Source organism: Oncorhynchus tshawytscha, linkage group LG16 (assembly GCF_018296145.1).
Source record: "Oncorhynchus tshawytscha isolate Ot180627B linkage group LG16, Otsh_v2.0, whole genome shotgun sequence".
NCBI classification, from domain to species: Eukaryota; Metazoa; Chordata; class Actinopteri; order Salmoniformes; family Salmonidae; genus Oncorhynchus; species Oncorhynchus tshawytscha.
The window spans coordinates 54,283,246-54,302,184 of record NC_056444.1 but is presented as its reverse complement, the minus strand read 5'-3'; the positions used below and the strand labels follow the sequence as shown (position 1 = coordinate 54,302,184).

The following is an 18,939-nucleotide window of genomic DNA, read 5'->3' as shown; positions in this document are numbered from 1 at the left end:
ACCGGCATGTGAATATAGACACACTAGTGCAGTGAATATGGAAGCATAACATAAACAGTGCTGACTGACAGAGCCAGTATGACTGAAGATGTCAGACATCCCGAGCCCATCGCTTGATAAGGAGCCTGCTCCTCAGTGAAATAAAGGAAAATATTACCGCTACTCAATGACTATGTCTCCAGTCATGTACAGCACATTTGGAAGGTATTCAGACGCCTTGACTTTTTCCACATTTTGTTACATTACAGCCTTGTTCTAAAATGGATTCAATTGTTTTTTTGCACTGTCAACTGTGGGACCTTATATCGACATGTGTGTGCCAAATCCTGTCCAATCAATTGAATTTACTACAGTTGGACAACAATCAAGCTGTAGAAACATCTCAAGGATGACCAATGGAAACAGGATGAACCTGAGCTCAATTTCGAGTCCCATAGCAAAGGGTCTGAATAAATATGTAAATATAGTATTTCTGTTTTTTATTTTTAAAACATTTGCTAAAATACGAGAGAGAAAAAATGTTTTATTTAATCCATTTTAGAACACATCTGTAGCGTAACAAAATGTGGAAAAAGTGAAGAGGTCTGAATACTTTCCGAATGCACTGTAAATATAAAATACTGTTGATTTCTTATCTCACTTTTCTCTCACTCTCTCATCCCCTTTTAAACACACACACACCCAGCGCCCTGGAGTCCTTCCTCAGGTGAGCTCGTTATTTCAGGACCTGCAGACGCACCGTTTTGTCCTGCCCTCCCCAGAGCACCTCAGGGGGCCAGGGAGTTCAGCCATGACTAATTGACGGGACTTAAACCTGTGTTTGTTGCTTTGCTTTCTACACACACACACACACACATTAACGAATACGATTACAAACACACACACACTGTGTTTGAAAGACACACACACAAACACCATAGAGACGGTTTCTCTTTTTCCCCACACACACAAACACCTAGTGGGTCGTCACAGGGAGAGAGTGACTCCACGCTCCGTGGGAGGTGTCAGGGGTTTGTGTGTGTTGAGACGTGCTCGGAGATAGCTGAGTGAGCTCAGAAAGACAGCTGGAAGAGATCACTCCTGTCAAGACACCAAGGGATTTCTCATGGCTAATATACTAAACTGCACATGTGTGGTGTGGTATGGTGTGTACGTGAATGTGTGTGCATGCGGGTATGTAACGAGACCCCTTACACAAGAGGCCTTGTTCTTCAGGATTTCCTCTGTACATTTGTATGTTTTATAGTCTATTGCAACATGAGTTTACACTTACATGAAACAATAGCATTGTATGTGTGCTGAGTGTCTGTATATGTGTGTGTGTGTGTGTGGTCTTTCTTACTGTACATGTAGTTTATACCAAGAGATCACGTGACAGTGGCTACAGCTCACTAGGGGTAACGTAGGTCAATACTGACAGAGAACCTGACAAAAGGGCATTGTTAGGATGTTGCTAGCTCTGAGGGGTGACAGTGTCTGACGTTAGTATTCAAAAACCTATGAGTAAAAAAAAAAGTATTGGCCTATTTTAATACTGAAAAGGCTTAAAAAATGTAAATATCCATGTGACATTGTTATATACAAGGATATACCATGACATCTCAAATTATGAACTTAATTAATATAAAACAACGTACATTTCAATGTCGTTTATATGACGTGACCCCCATGAAAAGACCGGGTGCCTTCAGGTGTGTAGCTTGCTGTTTATGTTGGCCAATCAAAGCCGCAAAGCCTCAACGTTAAATCAAACGTTATTAGTCACATGGTTCATAAACAACAGGTGTGGACGACGGCCCTTCCCAACAATGCAGAGAAAATATAAAAATAATAAAACACGTAATAATACAATTAATAATAGATACGCAATGTGCAGCAAGTGGTGTGACAGTTCACTAACGCATGGAATAAAATTACGAAATTAAAAACTGAGAAGCGGGAAGGAGTAGCCTACCACAAGCAAACACCAGGTACTGTTGGTTTTATCAGAATGGGGTTGGGGAGAAAGCACAGCATGTGGCATCAATTAGCCTAGCTTGCTAGAGCTGGCTAGTTTCTAGGTTACTCCAGTCAAGAAAGCCACTGTTGTATGGGATGATAATAAATAATATTATGGCTGCTACAAGTTAGCCAGTCTTGGCTGTTGCCGAGGTGCCTTGGCTGCGTCTCTCTCTCGCCTCTCAGTCTGCTCGCTCCCATCTGATCACACACCGGCCTCTCCGCAGCTGCAGCAACAGAGTGCCAACCTCTTTTCCTCACGCAGCCGTGCTCAGGTAAAAAAAAAAAACACGTAATAAAAAAAATGCATGGATTTATAATATCCGAATATCCACCTAAAATTAATGATAGTATTTGAAGAGTGAAATTATTTCAAACCCACATCCCTAACACAGTCGCGCGTGCGCGCACTCACACAAACACCCAAAGAGGCCATCTTCACAACAGCTGCCCACCCTCACCCGTCAATTGTAAACACTCTCGTACACAGACTCTATAACTACCTACAACAGCGCCCCCCCCCAAAAAAATCTCCCTTCGAACTCTCTACCTTTTCCCAGCTGCTCCTCTCTGCTCTCTTCCACTGACCCCGACAGTCGCTGCTATCATTATGCATCTGGATGCGAGGTTCTCCGGGAGTCGCATGGACGCACTGGCATACAAAACAGCCCCTATTTGTTCCATTTCAATCAAACAATCCAAGGTATATCATTAAAAGAAAAAAAATGTGCGAAAAACATTACATTAAAAAAAACAGGTGTGAAGAAAGAAAAGTAGAAAGAACCCCTCCACACCCACCCACCATATCTCCTCTGTCCCTCAAAACATCTTTGCTCTCATATTTTCTCTCCCCCTCTCCTATTCTCTTGCTCTCTTATTTCCTCTCTTTCCCCATGTCTCTCGTTTCCTTCCTTGTGATAGGAAGCCTTCTAGCACCTTAAAACTCATTAAAACCAAGGCAGACGCAGTAGTATCAGCATGCAATATGTTCCACGCACAAGCTATTTGAAAGGGAATCAGTGTTTTTTTTTTTCCCATAGTGAAAGTAGAGAAGACATACAGGCAGACATGCTGAAACACATACATCAGAATCCCCCAGAGGGACAGTGTGTAGGCCTATGTGGGTCTGCGGGTGTGTCTCCATTGTCACAGAGCCGGCCGGTGTAAATGGTGTCAGTGGCACGTTGGCTGAGAGCCTTGCATGTTGTAATTGTGTGCAGTGGTGCGGGGAACATATATCAAACAAGCCAATGAAAGGAGGAAGAGTTTGGGTTGACTATACAAATTAGATGTATTGACCACAAATGGTGTTTGTGTGTGATGTATGTTCGTCAGTTGCAATGTATACACACACCTCAACTCATCTATAAACTTGACATACAGGAACCACAGAAGAAGATGCCACAGGCTGGCTTCGCTTGGGAAACAATCTCTTTCCTCAGTGTGTGTGAGAGTGTGTGTCTCTGGGTTACTACTCAGACTAGGATGGGCAGTCTGCATTTTGGGATTAGGGGAGAGATTTATGGTTTCCTGGAGTCTGGCTGCCTCACACTCTCCATCATCCATGTACTGCTACAGGCTCCTCTGAGAGACCATTTGAATACAACTGCCAGGCTGTTTGGCCTTAGTGTAGCAGTGCACTGGTCTGTCTCCCTCCCTCTCTCTCACACACACATTAACACACACTGGTGCGAGAAATGTGTGTGTGCGTCCGTCTTTTACTGGTGTGGTAAATATCAAAGTACACACAGCACTCTTCAGGTTAGACAGAGGTGGAAAGTCTAAGGTTGACAAGCCTTTAAACTCCCAACTGATCACAATAAAAGGCAAACTTATCCAATACAAATGCACTTATTCGCATGTAATAAAAGTCTACGCACTCGTCCGAAGAGCAGATACACTTGGAACAGATGCGATGTAAAATGCTTCAGTAGGTGCAATTTTCTAAGAAAACATTGACTGGGGAAGACCCTAATTTTGTAACGCGATATATTTACTACTTGTTAAAAAGTAAATGGCGAGAGCGGTAAGCCATGTCTATTTCCTCACATAACAAGTCACAATTAAACAATAGTAAAAACCTGTCCATCACTCCCCCCCGCCCCAGCTTAAGTCTAACAATGAGTCACTAAATTAATTCATTGAATAATTCACTGAGTTAATGAGTGTAAATGAACGACATGCCGATTCAATGGGATAGAACAGCCTCTCTCTGAACCAAACGCAAAGAACATAAGAGTCATTTATAGAAATATGAACCGTTTCACGCACTAATTGCAATGGATAAAGGACGATGATGGGGACATCGAACCCGCGCGTGCCACAATCCATCGGTCTACTATTAGATTATTGGGAGTAAAATTGGCTCCCTTGAATGGCCAATTCATTAATTAGCTAGAAGAAATTAATCCCGTACCTACATTTCTCACCAATGTATCCTCCTATTTCAAAGACAGCATGCAGTCGATTTATCACATCCCTCTTTTCTTTACAAGGTTGTAGTTATGAGAAATAACAACACTAGAAGAGAGATGTCTTATCTGCCATGGATTTAGAGTTTTCCTAAAGATGAAAAGCCTAATCTATTAAGACTAGAGGGCGACCGATTATGCTTTTTCAGCGCCGCTACCGATACCGATTATTGGAGGTCCAAAAAAAGACGATACCAATTAATCGGCCAATTTTTTTGTTTTTTTGTAATAATGACAATTACAACAATACTGAATTAACACTTACTTTAACTTAATATAATACATTGATAACATCAATTTAGCCTCAAATAAATAATGAAACATGTTCAATTTGGTTTAAATAATGCACAAACAAAGTGTTGGAGAAGAAAGTAAAAGTGCAATATGTGCCATGTAAGAAAGCTAACATTTAAGTTCCTTGCTCAGAACATGAGAACATATGAAAGCTGGTGGTTCCTTTTAACATGAGTCTTCAATATTCCCAGGTAAGAAGTTTTAGGTTGTAGTTATTATAGGAATTATAGGACTATTTCTCTCTATACCATTTGTATTTCATTAACCTTTGACTATTGGATGTTCTTATAGGCACTTTAGTTCTTATAGGCACTTTCTTATAGGCACTTTAGCCAGTGTAACAGTATAGCTTCCGTCCCTCTCCTCGCTCCTACCTGGGCTCGAACCAGGAACACATTGTCAACAGCCACCCTCGAAGCAGCGTTACCCATGCAGAGCAAGGGGAACAACCACTCCAAGTCTCAGAGCGAGTGACGTTTGAAACGCTATTAGCGCGCACCCCGCTAACTAGCTCGCCATTTCACATCGGTTACACCAGCCTAATCTCGGGAGTTAATAGGCTTGAAGTCATAAACAGCGCAATGCTTGAAGCACAGCGACGAGCTGCTGGCAAAACGCACTAAAGTGCTGATTGAATGAATGCTTACGAGCCTGCTGGTGCCTACCACCGCTCAGTCAGACTGCTCTATCAAATCATAGACTTAATTATAACATAATAACACACAGAAATACGAGCCTTAGGTCATTAATATGTTCGAATCCAGAAACTATCATCTCGAAAACAAGACGTTTATTCTTTCAGTGAAATACGGAACCATTCCGTATTTTATCTAACGGGTGGCATCCATCAGTCTAAATATTCCTGTTACACTGCACAACCTTCAATGTTATGTCATAATTACATAAAATTCTGGCAAATTAGGCGGCCCAAACTGTTGCAAATACACTGACTCTGCATGAAATGAACCCAAGAGAAGTGACACAATTTCACCTGGTTAATATTGCCTGCTAACCTGGATTTCTTTTAGCTAAATATGCAGGTTTAAAAATATATACTTCTGTGTATTAATTTTAAGAAAGGCATTGATGTTTATGGTTTGGTACACATTGGAGCAACGACAGTCCTTTTTCACAAATATGCACCGCATCGATTATATGCAACACAGGACACGCTAGATAAACTAGAAATATCATCAACCATGTGTAGTTAACTAGTGATTATGATTGATTCATTGTTTTTTATAAGATAAGTTTAATGCTAGCTCGCAACTTATCTTGGCATACTGCATTCGCGTAACAGGCAGGCTCCTCGTGGAGTGCAATGTAAACAGGTGGTTAGAGCGTTGGACTATTTAACTGTAAGGTTGCTAGATTGAATCCCCGAGCTGACATGGTAAAAATCTGTCGTTCTGCCCCTGAACAAGGCAGTTAACCCACCGTTCCTAGGCCGTCATTGAAAATAAGAATGTGTTCTTAACTGACTTGCCTAGTTAAATAAAGATTAAATAACGTTGTCAAAAATAAAATTAAAATTAAATCGGCCAAATCGGTGTCCAAAAATACCGATTTCCGATTGTTATGAAAACTTGAAATCGCCCCTAATTAATCGGCCATTCCGATTAATCGGTCGACCTCTAATCAAGACACTACAGAATGCTCGCAGATATACACCGAACAAAAATATAAACGCAACATGTAAAGTGTTGGCCCTATGCTTCAATAAAAAAATCGCAGAAATGTTCCATACGCACAAAAAGCTTCTTTCTCTCACGTTTTCCATCCCTTTTAGTGAGCATTTCTCCTTTGCCAAGATAATCCATCTACCTGACAGGTGTGACATATCAAGAAGCTGATTAAACAGCATGATCATTACACAGGTGCACCTTGTGCTGGGGATAATAAAAAGCCACTTTAAAATGTGCGGTTTTGTTACACAACACAATGCCACAGATGTCTCAAGTTTTGACGGAGCGTACAATTGGCATGCTGACTGCAGGATGTCCACCAGAGCTGTTGCCAGGGAATTGAATGTGGGGGGGGGGGCTGCTGAGGAGTATTTCTGTCTGTAATAAAACCATTTTGCACTGAAAAACCCATTCTGATTGGCTGGGCCTGGCTCCCCAGTGAGTGGGCCTGACTGCCAAGTGGGTGGGTCTATACTCCAAGGCCCACACACGGCTGCACCAGTCATGTGAAATCCATAGATTAGGGCCTAATGAATTAATTTCAATTGACTGGTTTTCTTTACATGAACTGTAGCTCAGTAAAATCTTTGAAATTGTTGCATGTTGCGTTTACATATTTGTTCAGTATAGTTCCAATTATGAAGGGGCCTTAACGAGTACAATAATAGTTCTACATAACTACGAATAAGTAGTACATAGAGTGGACAGTCGTAAAATCTTCCATTACCAATCTGATTGAGAATGGGTCGACTTTGTGCCATATGAACTGTACGATAGGTCAAGAGACACCTGAGAAGCATAGCCTACTGCTGTTCATTTGGACATTTCTATTGTGGATAATAGCTTCCTGTATTTCAAACTATGATAGGGATATCAGGGTTAGCCTAGCTGTCTGTTGTCCAGAGATCCAACCCCATCACGGTCAGGAGTTAATCTGCCCACTATCTTGACATGCTACAACACCTCCATACACTGACTGTTCGTGGTGGTTTCGCAAGGGCAAGGCAAGCTTGAGCGGGCCGATATTTCTGGGCATGTCAAAACGCCCCAGCCGTCAGCATTAACAATTACTCTGGCCAAGGAATCAGGAACAAATCAACTCAGCGGTCAATCCCTGCCAGTCTACGTGTGTTCCCTTTGACCCACATATTTTCCCGTCTCTCCTTTCTCCGCGCACAGATCAATACTTGGCGGCGCATCACACCTCTGCTCATTGAGGCTGTATGGGAGCCTTGTCAGACAGTCTGACGAGTGCAGACAGGCGGAATGTCAAAATGCACCCAATTTGTTTCTCCTGGTTGCCGCTTCCCGTTGAGCTCTGCGTGTGTACGGCGAGATGCTTACGCAAGCATCTGCTGACTCCACAAAAGTACAGAGGAGAGGCATACTTTCCGGGGGAGAGAAGTACAGAGTGCAGGTTTGGGTTTAGATGCGTCTGTATACTTTTGGAGGGCAACAAACCTTGCCCTGATGATGTCAAGGCAAAAAAACACGAGACTAAAGCTAGCCCTGCACTGCTGCTTCTCGTCGAGGGCTAAGAATGACGGGCCAATCTCATTTCTCACAGAGCAAAATGCCAATCCGTGAGAGAGAGGAGCGTTTACAGTCCTGGTACCTTTGATATCTTGATATGAGCCCATCCTCAGCCCCACCTCCCCCAAAAAAAGATTAGGTAGATTTTTTGATTTAATTAAGATAAGCGACTAGTCATAATGAATTCTGCCTCTCTTTCTGAGTGAGGCGTACTGTAAAGAACATAGGGAAAGCGTCGACTGAATAAATTACAGCCAGTTTGGATGAATGTAGCTGTGCTATCATCTTATCATCTACCATGGTACCATTACATCATAACAGTACATGACCCATGCATTATTGCAGCAGGGTCATTATGTCATATCTATGGGAGAAAGCAATTAGCTAACTCATTGGAAAGAAAAAACAGACATGGGGGTGGAATGGGATCAGTTATTTTTGCTGTGTAGAGTTTGTTGTGTAGAGTTTGTGGAGAGTGTGGGGGGGTAGAGTCTCTGAAAGCTGCTGCAGAGAAAGTTTTGGCACATCTTTTAAGAGGAAGAAGTGTTCTGGGAAGTGTGTAAGTAAGCCCACAAGCACTTTCCCGTTCGTCGCAGAAACCCTCCCAGTCCTAGATCAAATCACTTTTCAATTCAAACATCTATTATGTCTGCTGGTACGGAGTATCCTCCGGGGGACACTTTCTGTGACAAACGCCAGATTGAAGGATTCACAGCCGGTGTATTCATTACAGCCAGGAGAGGAGGTGTGGGAGACAGCTAGCTACCACAGAGACAAACCCGACTGGAGGTAGCTCAGGTTTCCCATTTGGATCCTTGTTTTTGTCTTCGTGGCCCAATTTAGCCCAGATTTAACCATGTCTGTTCACCTACGGCTGTGAGTAAAAGCTCTCTCACTCACCTGTTAGTTATCACTTAACTTGAGAGTACAATTGACTCTACTTAAATCTGACTGACAGGAGTGTCAAAACGAATTCCAGGACTGAACCAACTGGTTCTCTACCTGTTGGAGTCACACTGGCTCCTCAGGATTGATACACACACTATCAGATAGAAAAGGATAATTCCACGTTAACAGAACGATGCTTGGACTCCGATTTTTGCAAAGTTTAACAAACCATGCAACTCTATGCACAAGGCCAAAGTTGAACAATTTCCACATAACATTTTACAAAAACACATTTACTTGAAGAATAGTTCAGATGCTAAATTTGGTACAGTAACACAATAACGGCACAAACGGTCATTCGGTTACCAAACTTTGCATCTGCACTGTTCTTCCAGTTAAGATCAATACCATATAATAGCCATTATAGCAATCGGACTGTGAAAGAGGAAACTTACATTATGCTTCATGTGTAAATATTGCAATGACCAGAGGCAGAGAACCAGAGAAGTGTGTGTGTATACAATATGCAAATTGCTCTCATCATTAATATTAAACTGACAACCTTGGCTAGCACAAGGCCGCTGGCTCAATGCAATAGAACTGACCCCTCACCAAAGTCCAACCCGTGTGGTTCTGCCTTGAACAACGGACTGAGACTTTGCTCTCTTGTTGCTGGGCAAAATGCTGTCACAACGGTCTTATTATTGTCTGGAGATGACAGGCAATAATGACTGTGGACTGAGTGCCGAGACTGGCACTTTAAGCCGCAGCAGAGAGACTAATTAGAGGGTGCTTTGTGACTTTGTCACTTTTCGGCTGGTGATTAGCACTCATTTATTGGGTGGAATCTGCCGTCTAATTGTAGGTGGTGCATGCCACAAATACTGTGCAAGTGCTCTCGACTCGTGCTGCAAAGACAGCAGATCATCAGTGTCTCCCTATAGGCTTTCTAGATCTGCTCACCCCCCCCAAAAAAACCACTTCATTCCATCTCTTCTCGCAAACAAGAATAAATCATCTGCCCAAAAACAAGTTCAGAGACTAAGAGGATATTTTAAAAGTCTGCAGATTCTTTAGTATATCTCTCTGATTTTGGTTAATTAAGTATGTGGAAGTGTGTCCTTGGAACTGAGGACAAGTTCAGTAGAATAGTCCTCCTTTGTAGAACAGATTTGACTAATGGAGGCGCTGTATAAGAGCCTTGGTAGGCTACCACCATGTCCCCACGGCACAACATTCAGCTAGTCGTAGGAGAGGGGCTAGTGTATTTGGGCCATCTCTAATTGGCCCACTAATCTCACCAGCAACTAAATGATCCGCAGAAACGTTGTCCCTCAGGGCTAACTGGAGACTGCAGATGTCTACTGCTGCTCTTCTATGTTTGGATCAAAAAAACAATCCTGTTCTGCTGACTGAGAGCCTACAGGACTATTGGAAATGTAATTATGGGCCAGCAGCAGAGCCTTTTAAACGCTTGACTAGTGCAGAAACAAACGTCCTTCAGACCAGCCAAAACTTGAATACGTGGGAAATGGGCGCCACTGCGATCGATAAAAGCCACGATTTTTGGAGGGAAAATGGAGAGATGTACTGTGTTGCTTCGCTGACTGCACTCAGTTTCTCACCGGCACGTACTTGACTTGGCTCGGTGACACTATTTATTTCAACAACAACAACAAAAAAACAGAGAATCTCCACTCGTTGAGAGCGCAAATCATTTATTGAAGCAATCTCATGTCATTAAAAAGTAAACAAATATCTGCGGCGGATCGTGATGCCGTGTGATTGGACCTTTGGAGCACCTCACTTTGATTAAAGGAGTTGAAAAATAAAACCAGAGATGTCTCTCTCCTCTCCCCAGGTGTTAAGGTGAGGGTGAAGTTGAGAAATGCTCCAATCAAGCTCAATTGCTCGGCAGGTGCAGACCACGGACACCCATTTCGCATTGACAAAAGCCATTGTCGTGACTCGGCGAGGCCATCATATTCATCGTCTAAAGCCACTCTAAATGGATACATTTGAACACAACAGCGCCCTTTCTCAAAAACAGCTTTTGCAAATGTGCTGACCTATGAAGAGAGTGATTGAGCAATTATCGGACAGAGTCGTTGAGCCCCCAGAGGTGCCTTTTGTTCACAGCTTCAGTAGATAGGGGCTCAGATCATTATCAGCATTCTGCCTGTTGTTTTTCTTACAACCTTTGGCTTGGTAGCCCCCCCACACTGTGAGGATAAGGCTACACCTCCCAGCGATACCAGGAGTACACCTCAACTGTCTGTCTGTCTGTCTGTCTGTCAGAAATCTGGGGGCTACCAAACAGTGCTTCATGTGTTTGCTGCCATCATAAATATTCATGACCGAGCCAGAAACCAGCTGTTTCCTTCCAATTAAAGAGTGTAGAGATCCGCCATTTGCCAATAAATTGTTGCTGTTTAATTAATGACTCTCGTCGCTCGCCCGCCAAACAACTGAAACAATAGCCCTGCACAGAGTACAGAGATTGCCATCTGTGGAATTAGGCCCGGAAAGCATGGTGGATAACAAGGCTGGGCATAGTGGAAAAACTGGAGCCTCCGTGTATCCTTGGCCTACATCTAGGGGGTGTGAGGAGTGACGTTTTGAATGGGGAAGGAGGGAAGATTACTAGTATTACTGAATCATGAGGCTGGAGATGCAGTAGTCTGGTAGAAGCTACTGCACAGCTGTAACTGGGCTTAAAGGAGATGAGAACAATCAAGTCATCATCAATGGCCATATGGGGGAAAGGTGGAGGTGGTGATGCAAACTAAAAGCATCAGGACTCAGAGAGGTGAAGAATACAGAGAGCAGCTCTGAGGTAATTATTTGTAGGGGAGCCAAAACTATGTAGTCAATCGGTGAAGGTAGGGTAGAGTGAGAATTGTCAGAGGACTTACCATCAGGAGGCTGGGCCGGCGTGAAGTGAACAGGTTTGTCTGGAGGAGATAAAAGAGAGAGAGTTAGAAATGGGTTTTTAGTTAAGGCGAGATTCAAGGACTTTCCCATGGGGTGAACCCCAGTAATTGAGTTGCTCCAGCAAAAAGCAGAGAAGAAGATTCTCCTCTGGCTTGGGTATATCAAACAGGCTCTAATAGAGTATCTGAGGGATGGAGAGGCTCAATAGAGCCAGCTCATCAGAATTAATAGATTTTCATGATAGACGTACAATTGTTGATGGATATTTACAATTTTAATGGTCCATTCAATTCGCAAACCACACCTGACACCTATGAAAGCATCCGATAATTGGTATTTTGTGAAAAACATACTCAGGTTTTGTTTCATTATTATCTTAGTTACCACTTTCATGGACTTTTTTTTTATACCTCAAATAAGCCTAATCAAATTAAATTTCCCTTGAAGAGGACTACACAGCAAAAATAACTGATCCCATCCCACCCCCATGTTTGGTTCTTCTTTCCAACGAGTTAACTAATTTCCTTCACCCATAGATATGACATCATGACCCTGCTGCAGTAATGCATGGGTTATGTACTGTTATGATGTAATGCTACCATGGTAGATGATACGATGATGGCACAACTACATTACATCTATCACTGGTGTCCTATAGGAACATACAAAGAGGGCATTTCTAGAGCACAGACATGCATACGCATACATACATACACCTCTAACGAAGGGTAAATTTAATGGGGGTTTGGGCGCGATGCGGCACTGTTATAGAAAATAATGAGCTTCACTTTACACACAATGACTGGAACAGCAACAAAGTGGTCTACTTTAAACCGATGCGTGAAGCATCACCAACCACTGTAAGTAGATAAGCATGTGCTTGAATCTGTCAGTGCCGTAAATGCTCTTACATCACCTGACCATAGCAAAGCATCTAAGACCCCCAGTGTTCAGTGACAGCGACCTTTACCATCTGCACTCCAACTCGCCTTTCCAAACCACTGAGCAGCCCGTGCTCGCGTCAGGCCAGCCCGCCGCACCTTTCCCCCTGTGTAGGCTTGCATACCCGGTATAATGAGCAAGATAAAATCACATCACATCAATTACCCAGCTAACACATTTTCCGCCGGAGCTTCTCGCCTTCCCGGCCGTCCTCGCTCGGAGGCGTGAGGCGTCTCCGGCATCGCTCGCTACCTGACGACGGCATCACAGTTAACGGTTGCCAGTGCAGAGTTTAAATTTAGGCTCACTTACAATTGCTTGTCAACAGCTGGGCTTGAGGGAGCCAGAGAGAGAGGATGGGGGGAGAGGCAGGAGGGAGGGAGGGAGGGACGCTGTGTTTGCAATGGTGAATAATGAAGTGTCTGTTGAACTGGTTTCCGAGGCAATCATGACAGTAACAGATTTCAATCCCGGGGACTTCAAAAATAACATGGCACAACAATAGCACAGACACACACATGTAGATAAACATGTACACACACACACACATCTGCTCTCCTTTCCTAAAACGCAAACACACGCAGTATTTGCCATATGGTGTCTTGTAGCACATGACAGCAAATCAACAGAATCTCCTAAATGTTTACCAAATGTAAATGTCTCCATCTCGGTCATAATGAGAGGAGGAGATAAGGTCTCTACCACCATATCTTCCTTTCCCATCGCCGTCTCCTGTCCCTATACAACACAAACCTTTGAATGTGTATGCATGTGATTGAAGCATCCAGAACTGATTCCCGCTAGATCTAGAGCAGATCGACAAGGCTCTGCTCTGATGTGCGTGTTTGTGTATTAGGGTGTGTTGGGGTTTGTCTATGTGCATCAGTGTGTGGTGTGTATGTGTGTGTGCATGTTTCTCCTCTCTAGTAGGTGAATTACTCCCCCACAGAGTTCCAGGAACCAGGCCACAGTGTGAAGAGGACAAGCTGTGTGGCCACGCTTCGCTCTGACCTGAGGTCTGTGTCCTCCCCTTTCTCTCGCTCCAGCTCCTCTCCAAACCAGTTTTCCGTCCACACAGCTGAGAGCTTTCCATGTTAATGGCGCTCCGTTCACTTCTCCCTCTCCAGTCTCTCGCTCTCTTTCTCTCTCTAGCTTGTGAGGTGGAGATGGAGTGCTCTCACTGAGTTTGTATTTAAATCTAATGGAATATGTCTGGATTAAATTGATTCAGTAACACGGAGGGGTTATGAATGAACTTCACTTTGGAACGCCCCCGTCGATGAGACAGAGAGAGAAAATAGAGAGGGAGAGAGAGGTAGAGGGGAGAGGGGGGGGGCATTTTCAGAATTCTAAAGTGGTGCATTTTGGTTATTTTATTCAAGATCTAATGCAGTGGCATCCTTAGCCCCCGGGACGTGTCTCGTACGTGATTGAAAATCCTCAGGCTGATAATAGCTTTGTGGCGGGCTAGCATGGCTCGGAATGAAGCCTTAAACAGACGGCAGACAGACAGACAGGCAGAGGCACAGAGAGGCATACACACAGATTAAAAGGGACATTCACAGGGATGCTTTGATGCCCGTATTCTATTTAAAGTGTATATTGTCATTTCCACGCAGAGTTCACAGCTTGATATGATACGATATCATCACCATACTTAGGTGCTGATATGATACGATATCATCACCATACTTAGGTGCTGATATGATACGATATCATCACCATACTTAGGTGCTGATATGATACGATATCATCACCATACTTAGGTGCTGATATGATACGATATCATCACCATACTTAGGTGCTGATATGATACGATATCATCACCATACTTAGGTGCTGATATGATACGATATCATCACCATACTTAGGTGCTGATATGATACGATATCATCACCATACTTAGGTGCTGATATGATATGTATTGAGATTCTCAAGATTCTGTATTGCGATTCGATACTGCGATTTTATTGCAATTCAATGTTCCAAACATACTGCTCACTATTGGTCTGCTGCAGAGGGACGAGAGAGACCCATAAGAGAGAGACCCATAAGAGAGAGACCCATAAGAGAGAGACCCATAAGCACTTTTATTTCCATCAGTCATGGAAATAAAAGTGCTGAAAACATGTTGGCTCACCATTTAAAAAGAACATGGAGAACAAGCTATAAAAGGAGTTTTGGTGCACGTGCAACCGACTAGAGATATAGTGTCAAAAATATTATCCCAATATGTAACTTTATAGATTTTTCCGCCATTACTCCTATTTAGTCTCCGTAATGCTAATTCACGTGTGTGCAATGATGATTATACTCCAGACAGTTTTAAACACCTTCAAAGTGAAAAAAAATGGAGTGTTGATTAGGCTTGAACCTTCCGCACAGGCAACTCATCTGACACGGGACTCCAGTGCTGAGAAATACGTGACACTGAATAAAGCAGTGCTATGGAACACATACTGATGTTCCTGTGGTGCCACACCTATGTGGGTGTCAGGACACAATCGGAACTCCAGTGATACTGGCGTGTTCCTATTCCCATCGCGAAGAACCAATTGACATTCATTGATTATAAAGCTTTGAACTACTGAAAACTGTGTCATTCAGGCAAGACATAAACCAGTTATGTACAACTCTGAAGTGAGAGACAGATAGTCCCCAATGTACAACTTACAGACAATACGTCACCCCCCCCCAAAACACACTTATGAAATGGCAAGTCGCTGCGTCGAGCTCGCTCTCCAAAAGGTCACTCTCGTGTTGCCTAATGGTAATGTTGCTGCTCATCTACCAGCGAGCCACCAGGCGAAGCACAGACAGAAGCTTATGCACCATCGTGGCATTTTCTATTCAGGCCGATAACCGCTCAAAGTGGGGACACTTTCCATGCCAAGAGCTTTTTCTATCGTCCAAAGGCATTTAATCTGGCTACTTTATCCCACAGTTCAAAGGAAATGCCAAGGCTTTGGGGGAGATAAAGGACTCAAAAGAAGGAAGCTGGGACTGTGCGTCGAGGGAAAGCTGACTTTTAACGTCTGAGATATCCCTCCACTTCATCCAGCCCCAGCCTTTCAGACAGCTCCGCCAGAGGTCAAGTGGACCAGTCTTTCATATCTTTTCTCAGCAGAGTAAAAGACCTGAGAGACTGTAAGGTGTTTAATAGTCTATGTAAACTAAGCGAAATCCTACCGACCCATAACTTTTCTCGTACCAAAAGCCATGCATACTCTCCCGCACCCCCCCACCCCAAGTATACATACACATCTGGCAAACAAATGCACTCACATATAAAGCCTTCATACTCCTGACCATGACACACAAACACACATGGCTAGAGGGTGACAGAGGGAGTACGTTGTATATGGGGTGCGTGCGTATGTGTGTGGTAGTACGATTGGTGGACGTACAGTTGTTGAGGAAGAGCAGCACGGCGAAGCCCAGCGTGGAGGTGGCCAGCAGGATGAGACATATGTTACAGGGGATCATAAAGTAGCGCACCACCAGGGACACCTTGTGTTGGTACATCCGGTCCCGCTCCGGGGGCGGCGTGGGGTAATGGCAGCTGGTCATGCTCCACTTCCAGAGTCCGTCCGCCCGGTGGGAAGGTACGGGTAACGGAGTGGGAGAAGATGAACCCAAAGAACCAAGGAATAAAAATGACACCAGAAACGAGGGAGGAGAGAATGATAGACTGGTTGGTAATGGTTGGTAGATTCAGCCCGGAATCCAGCTGTGTTCCGCCGTGGGGAGGGAGTCGCAGCTGCTTTCAGAAAGATGCGTCGAGGAGCTTTCAATGGTTTCCAGGCAACTCATTTTGGACAGTAATAACATCCATTGGTGGGAAGAGGACAGAAGGGTGTGGGCCTGTACTGCTATAGGCCACCAGCTGTCCACGCTACCTCCATTTTAATACAAGTACTGGAAAGGGGATGACAACAGATTTGTGTGTACGTATGTGGAGTGAGTATATGTACAATCTGAAAGTGTAAATGTGTGTGTGTGTATGTGTCTCTGTTTGTGTGTGTGTGCGTGTGTGTGTATACGTGCTAGATCAAAAGGTGCCAAAGTTCCACAGTAACTCAACAGTAATTACAGTAAGAAGCCTCCTTGATCTCTTTGCAGCACTGGTCCACTGTTGCAAAACACACTGGTCTCCTTATTGCCCCAGGAGCCCTCACAACACAAGCCAGGTTCCACCACACTACCACAGCATTCGTCAAGAGTAGCTGCTGGTGATTTGGTGGGGGAGCATCTTTCTCCAGCCTCCTGTGGCTGATAAACTGGGAGCTTGGGGCTAGAGCTCCGGCAGCTTTGGCGCTCTGAAGACATTCATTAGCCTCCTTTTCTTTTCCTTACAAATCGCTCCAAGGAAAACAACAACAACCGGCTCTTTGTTTTCACTTGGCTGCCCGCCGGCTTATTGTTCCTTATAGCTCTAGTCAGGACCGAAATAAAGGCAACAGCAACACGGCAATGCGACTGTCTTCTCCGAGCACGGAGCACGAAGCTTCCCCCGTCGCTGCGCACTTGTATCTAGATTTAGCGTATTTAGCAGGGGGGCTAGTAAGCAGCTGGCCACCACTCGATTAACCATATGCTCTTAGGAGCGTGAAGGGGATTCTTTTTTTCACCACCCACTTCCTTTCGGTTCAAAACACTGTGGCCCCCTTCCCCCTCGCCACTCGCATGTGGGGGCCACCCTTGGAGTCTGGAGAAAACAGGTCAGAAGAAGTAGAGAGGGGTGGAAAGTTGGAGAGGGGAACAATTTACGCCCCCGGCTCTGTACCTCAACATGAGTTGTCCTCCCCTCAGCTCTGTTCCGCCTGAGTCCGGCTATACAGAGAAGCGACAAACCTCAGCCCGACACACAGACTAAAGAAAACCCAGAAAAGAAATGGAGAGAGGAGGGAAGAAAGAGGGGAGAAGTCTGTGCCAGATGAGAAATTAACAACAAGCCCTGAATACTTTTTATCTTTCTTTCCTTGTGTTGGCCACCCCTGATGGCATATTCATCCAAAAACAAATCACAAGGGGGGTCTTGTTACCGCCCTCTGTCCGAGAGTGTCAAGTTGGTTTTCTCCTTTTCAAAAAAGCAGTCGCTTATTCACCCCTTCTTCATTGAGAGTAGAAGCTGCTCAGTTGCTCATTTCACTCTCTCTCTGGCTCAGTCTCCCTCTTTTTTTCTCCTTTTTCTCAAGAATCCACTCCTTCTGTCTGTTCCTGCTCCAGAGGCTACTCCCGGTTGCTTGTCCTGGGCTTGGCTGCGGATGATCTCCTTCGAGTTGCTCCTCCGAGGGACAGGCCCATTCACTGGCAGCCAAAACAACAACTTGGAGCTTTGCGTATTCACGGAGTATTCACAGCGCACACAATCCCCAGGCAGCAGGTAGTCCACTGTGTTAATTCACTCTGCTGCTCAGCCAGCCAAGCCCTAGTCAACGAGAGAGGGAGAGAGAGAGAGAGAGAGAGAGAGAGAGGTAGAGAGAGAGTAGCCAGCCAGCGAGCTGCAGATAGAGACAGCCAGAGCAGAGCAGGAGAGCGATAGAGTGAGAGAGGAAAGAGGAAGAACAGGCGAGCGGTGGCGCCTGACACTTCGTCCACCTCTTGCGTTTTACAACAGCTGCTGAGCGTGTTGTCTCCCGAGCACCGTCACTCTCCAGAGCAGCACTTCTCCCTGCCTGCCTCAACCCCAAGGAAAAGACAGCGCAGACAGGAGAGGAGAGGGGGAATGAGATAGAGGAGCTGTCTCTAACAAAGAGGGGAGGGGGAGCAAGAGGGGGAGGGGGGAAGACAAGGGAAAATAAAAGCTTTTGGGAATACTTGGGTCATGTTGGGGTGGGAGGCAGCAACAGTGCAAGAAAAAACAAAAGAGGGATTGGTCTCTTAAAAATGTCACCCACATCCTCGTTAAATCTGAATCAGAAAGAAAACGACCCATTAAGGTCAGAATCAATCCTAAGGTTTTTAACACACACACACACACACACACAAACAAATTTATTGAAGTGAAAGCAGAAAAATAAACCATGGGGGAATACAATCATGTACATTTAGGTCAATCAAATATTGTCCAATCTGCAAACGCTAATTTGGCCAATACACTTCCAATCTACTGGCAACATGCTTCTGTAAAACCTCATTCTATATGCTACACATGAATAAGCCCATATTCAATTAAAATCATATTCAAACGG

General features: G+C 44.3%; 1 protein-coding gene across 1 annotated transcript in view; it reads right to left on the bottom strand.

The window, feature by feature from the left end:
* The window catches only part of LOC112233024 (agrin), a 283,865-nt gene that overhangs the window by 134,138 nt on the left and 130,788 nt on the right, over positions 1 to 18,939 (bottom strand). The window contains 1 exon segment of the mRNA XM_042299364.1: positions 11,785 to 11,823. Coding sequence (XP_042155298.1) covers positions 11,785 to 11,823 — 39 coding nt within the window.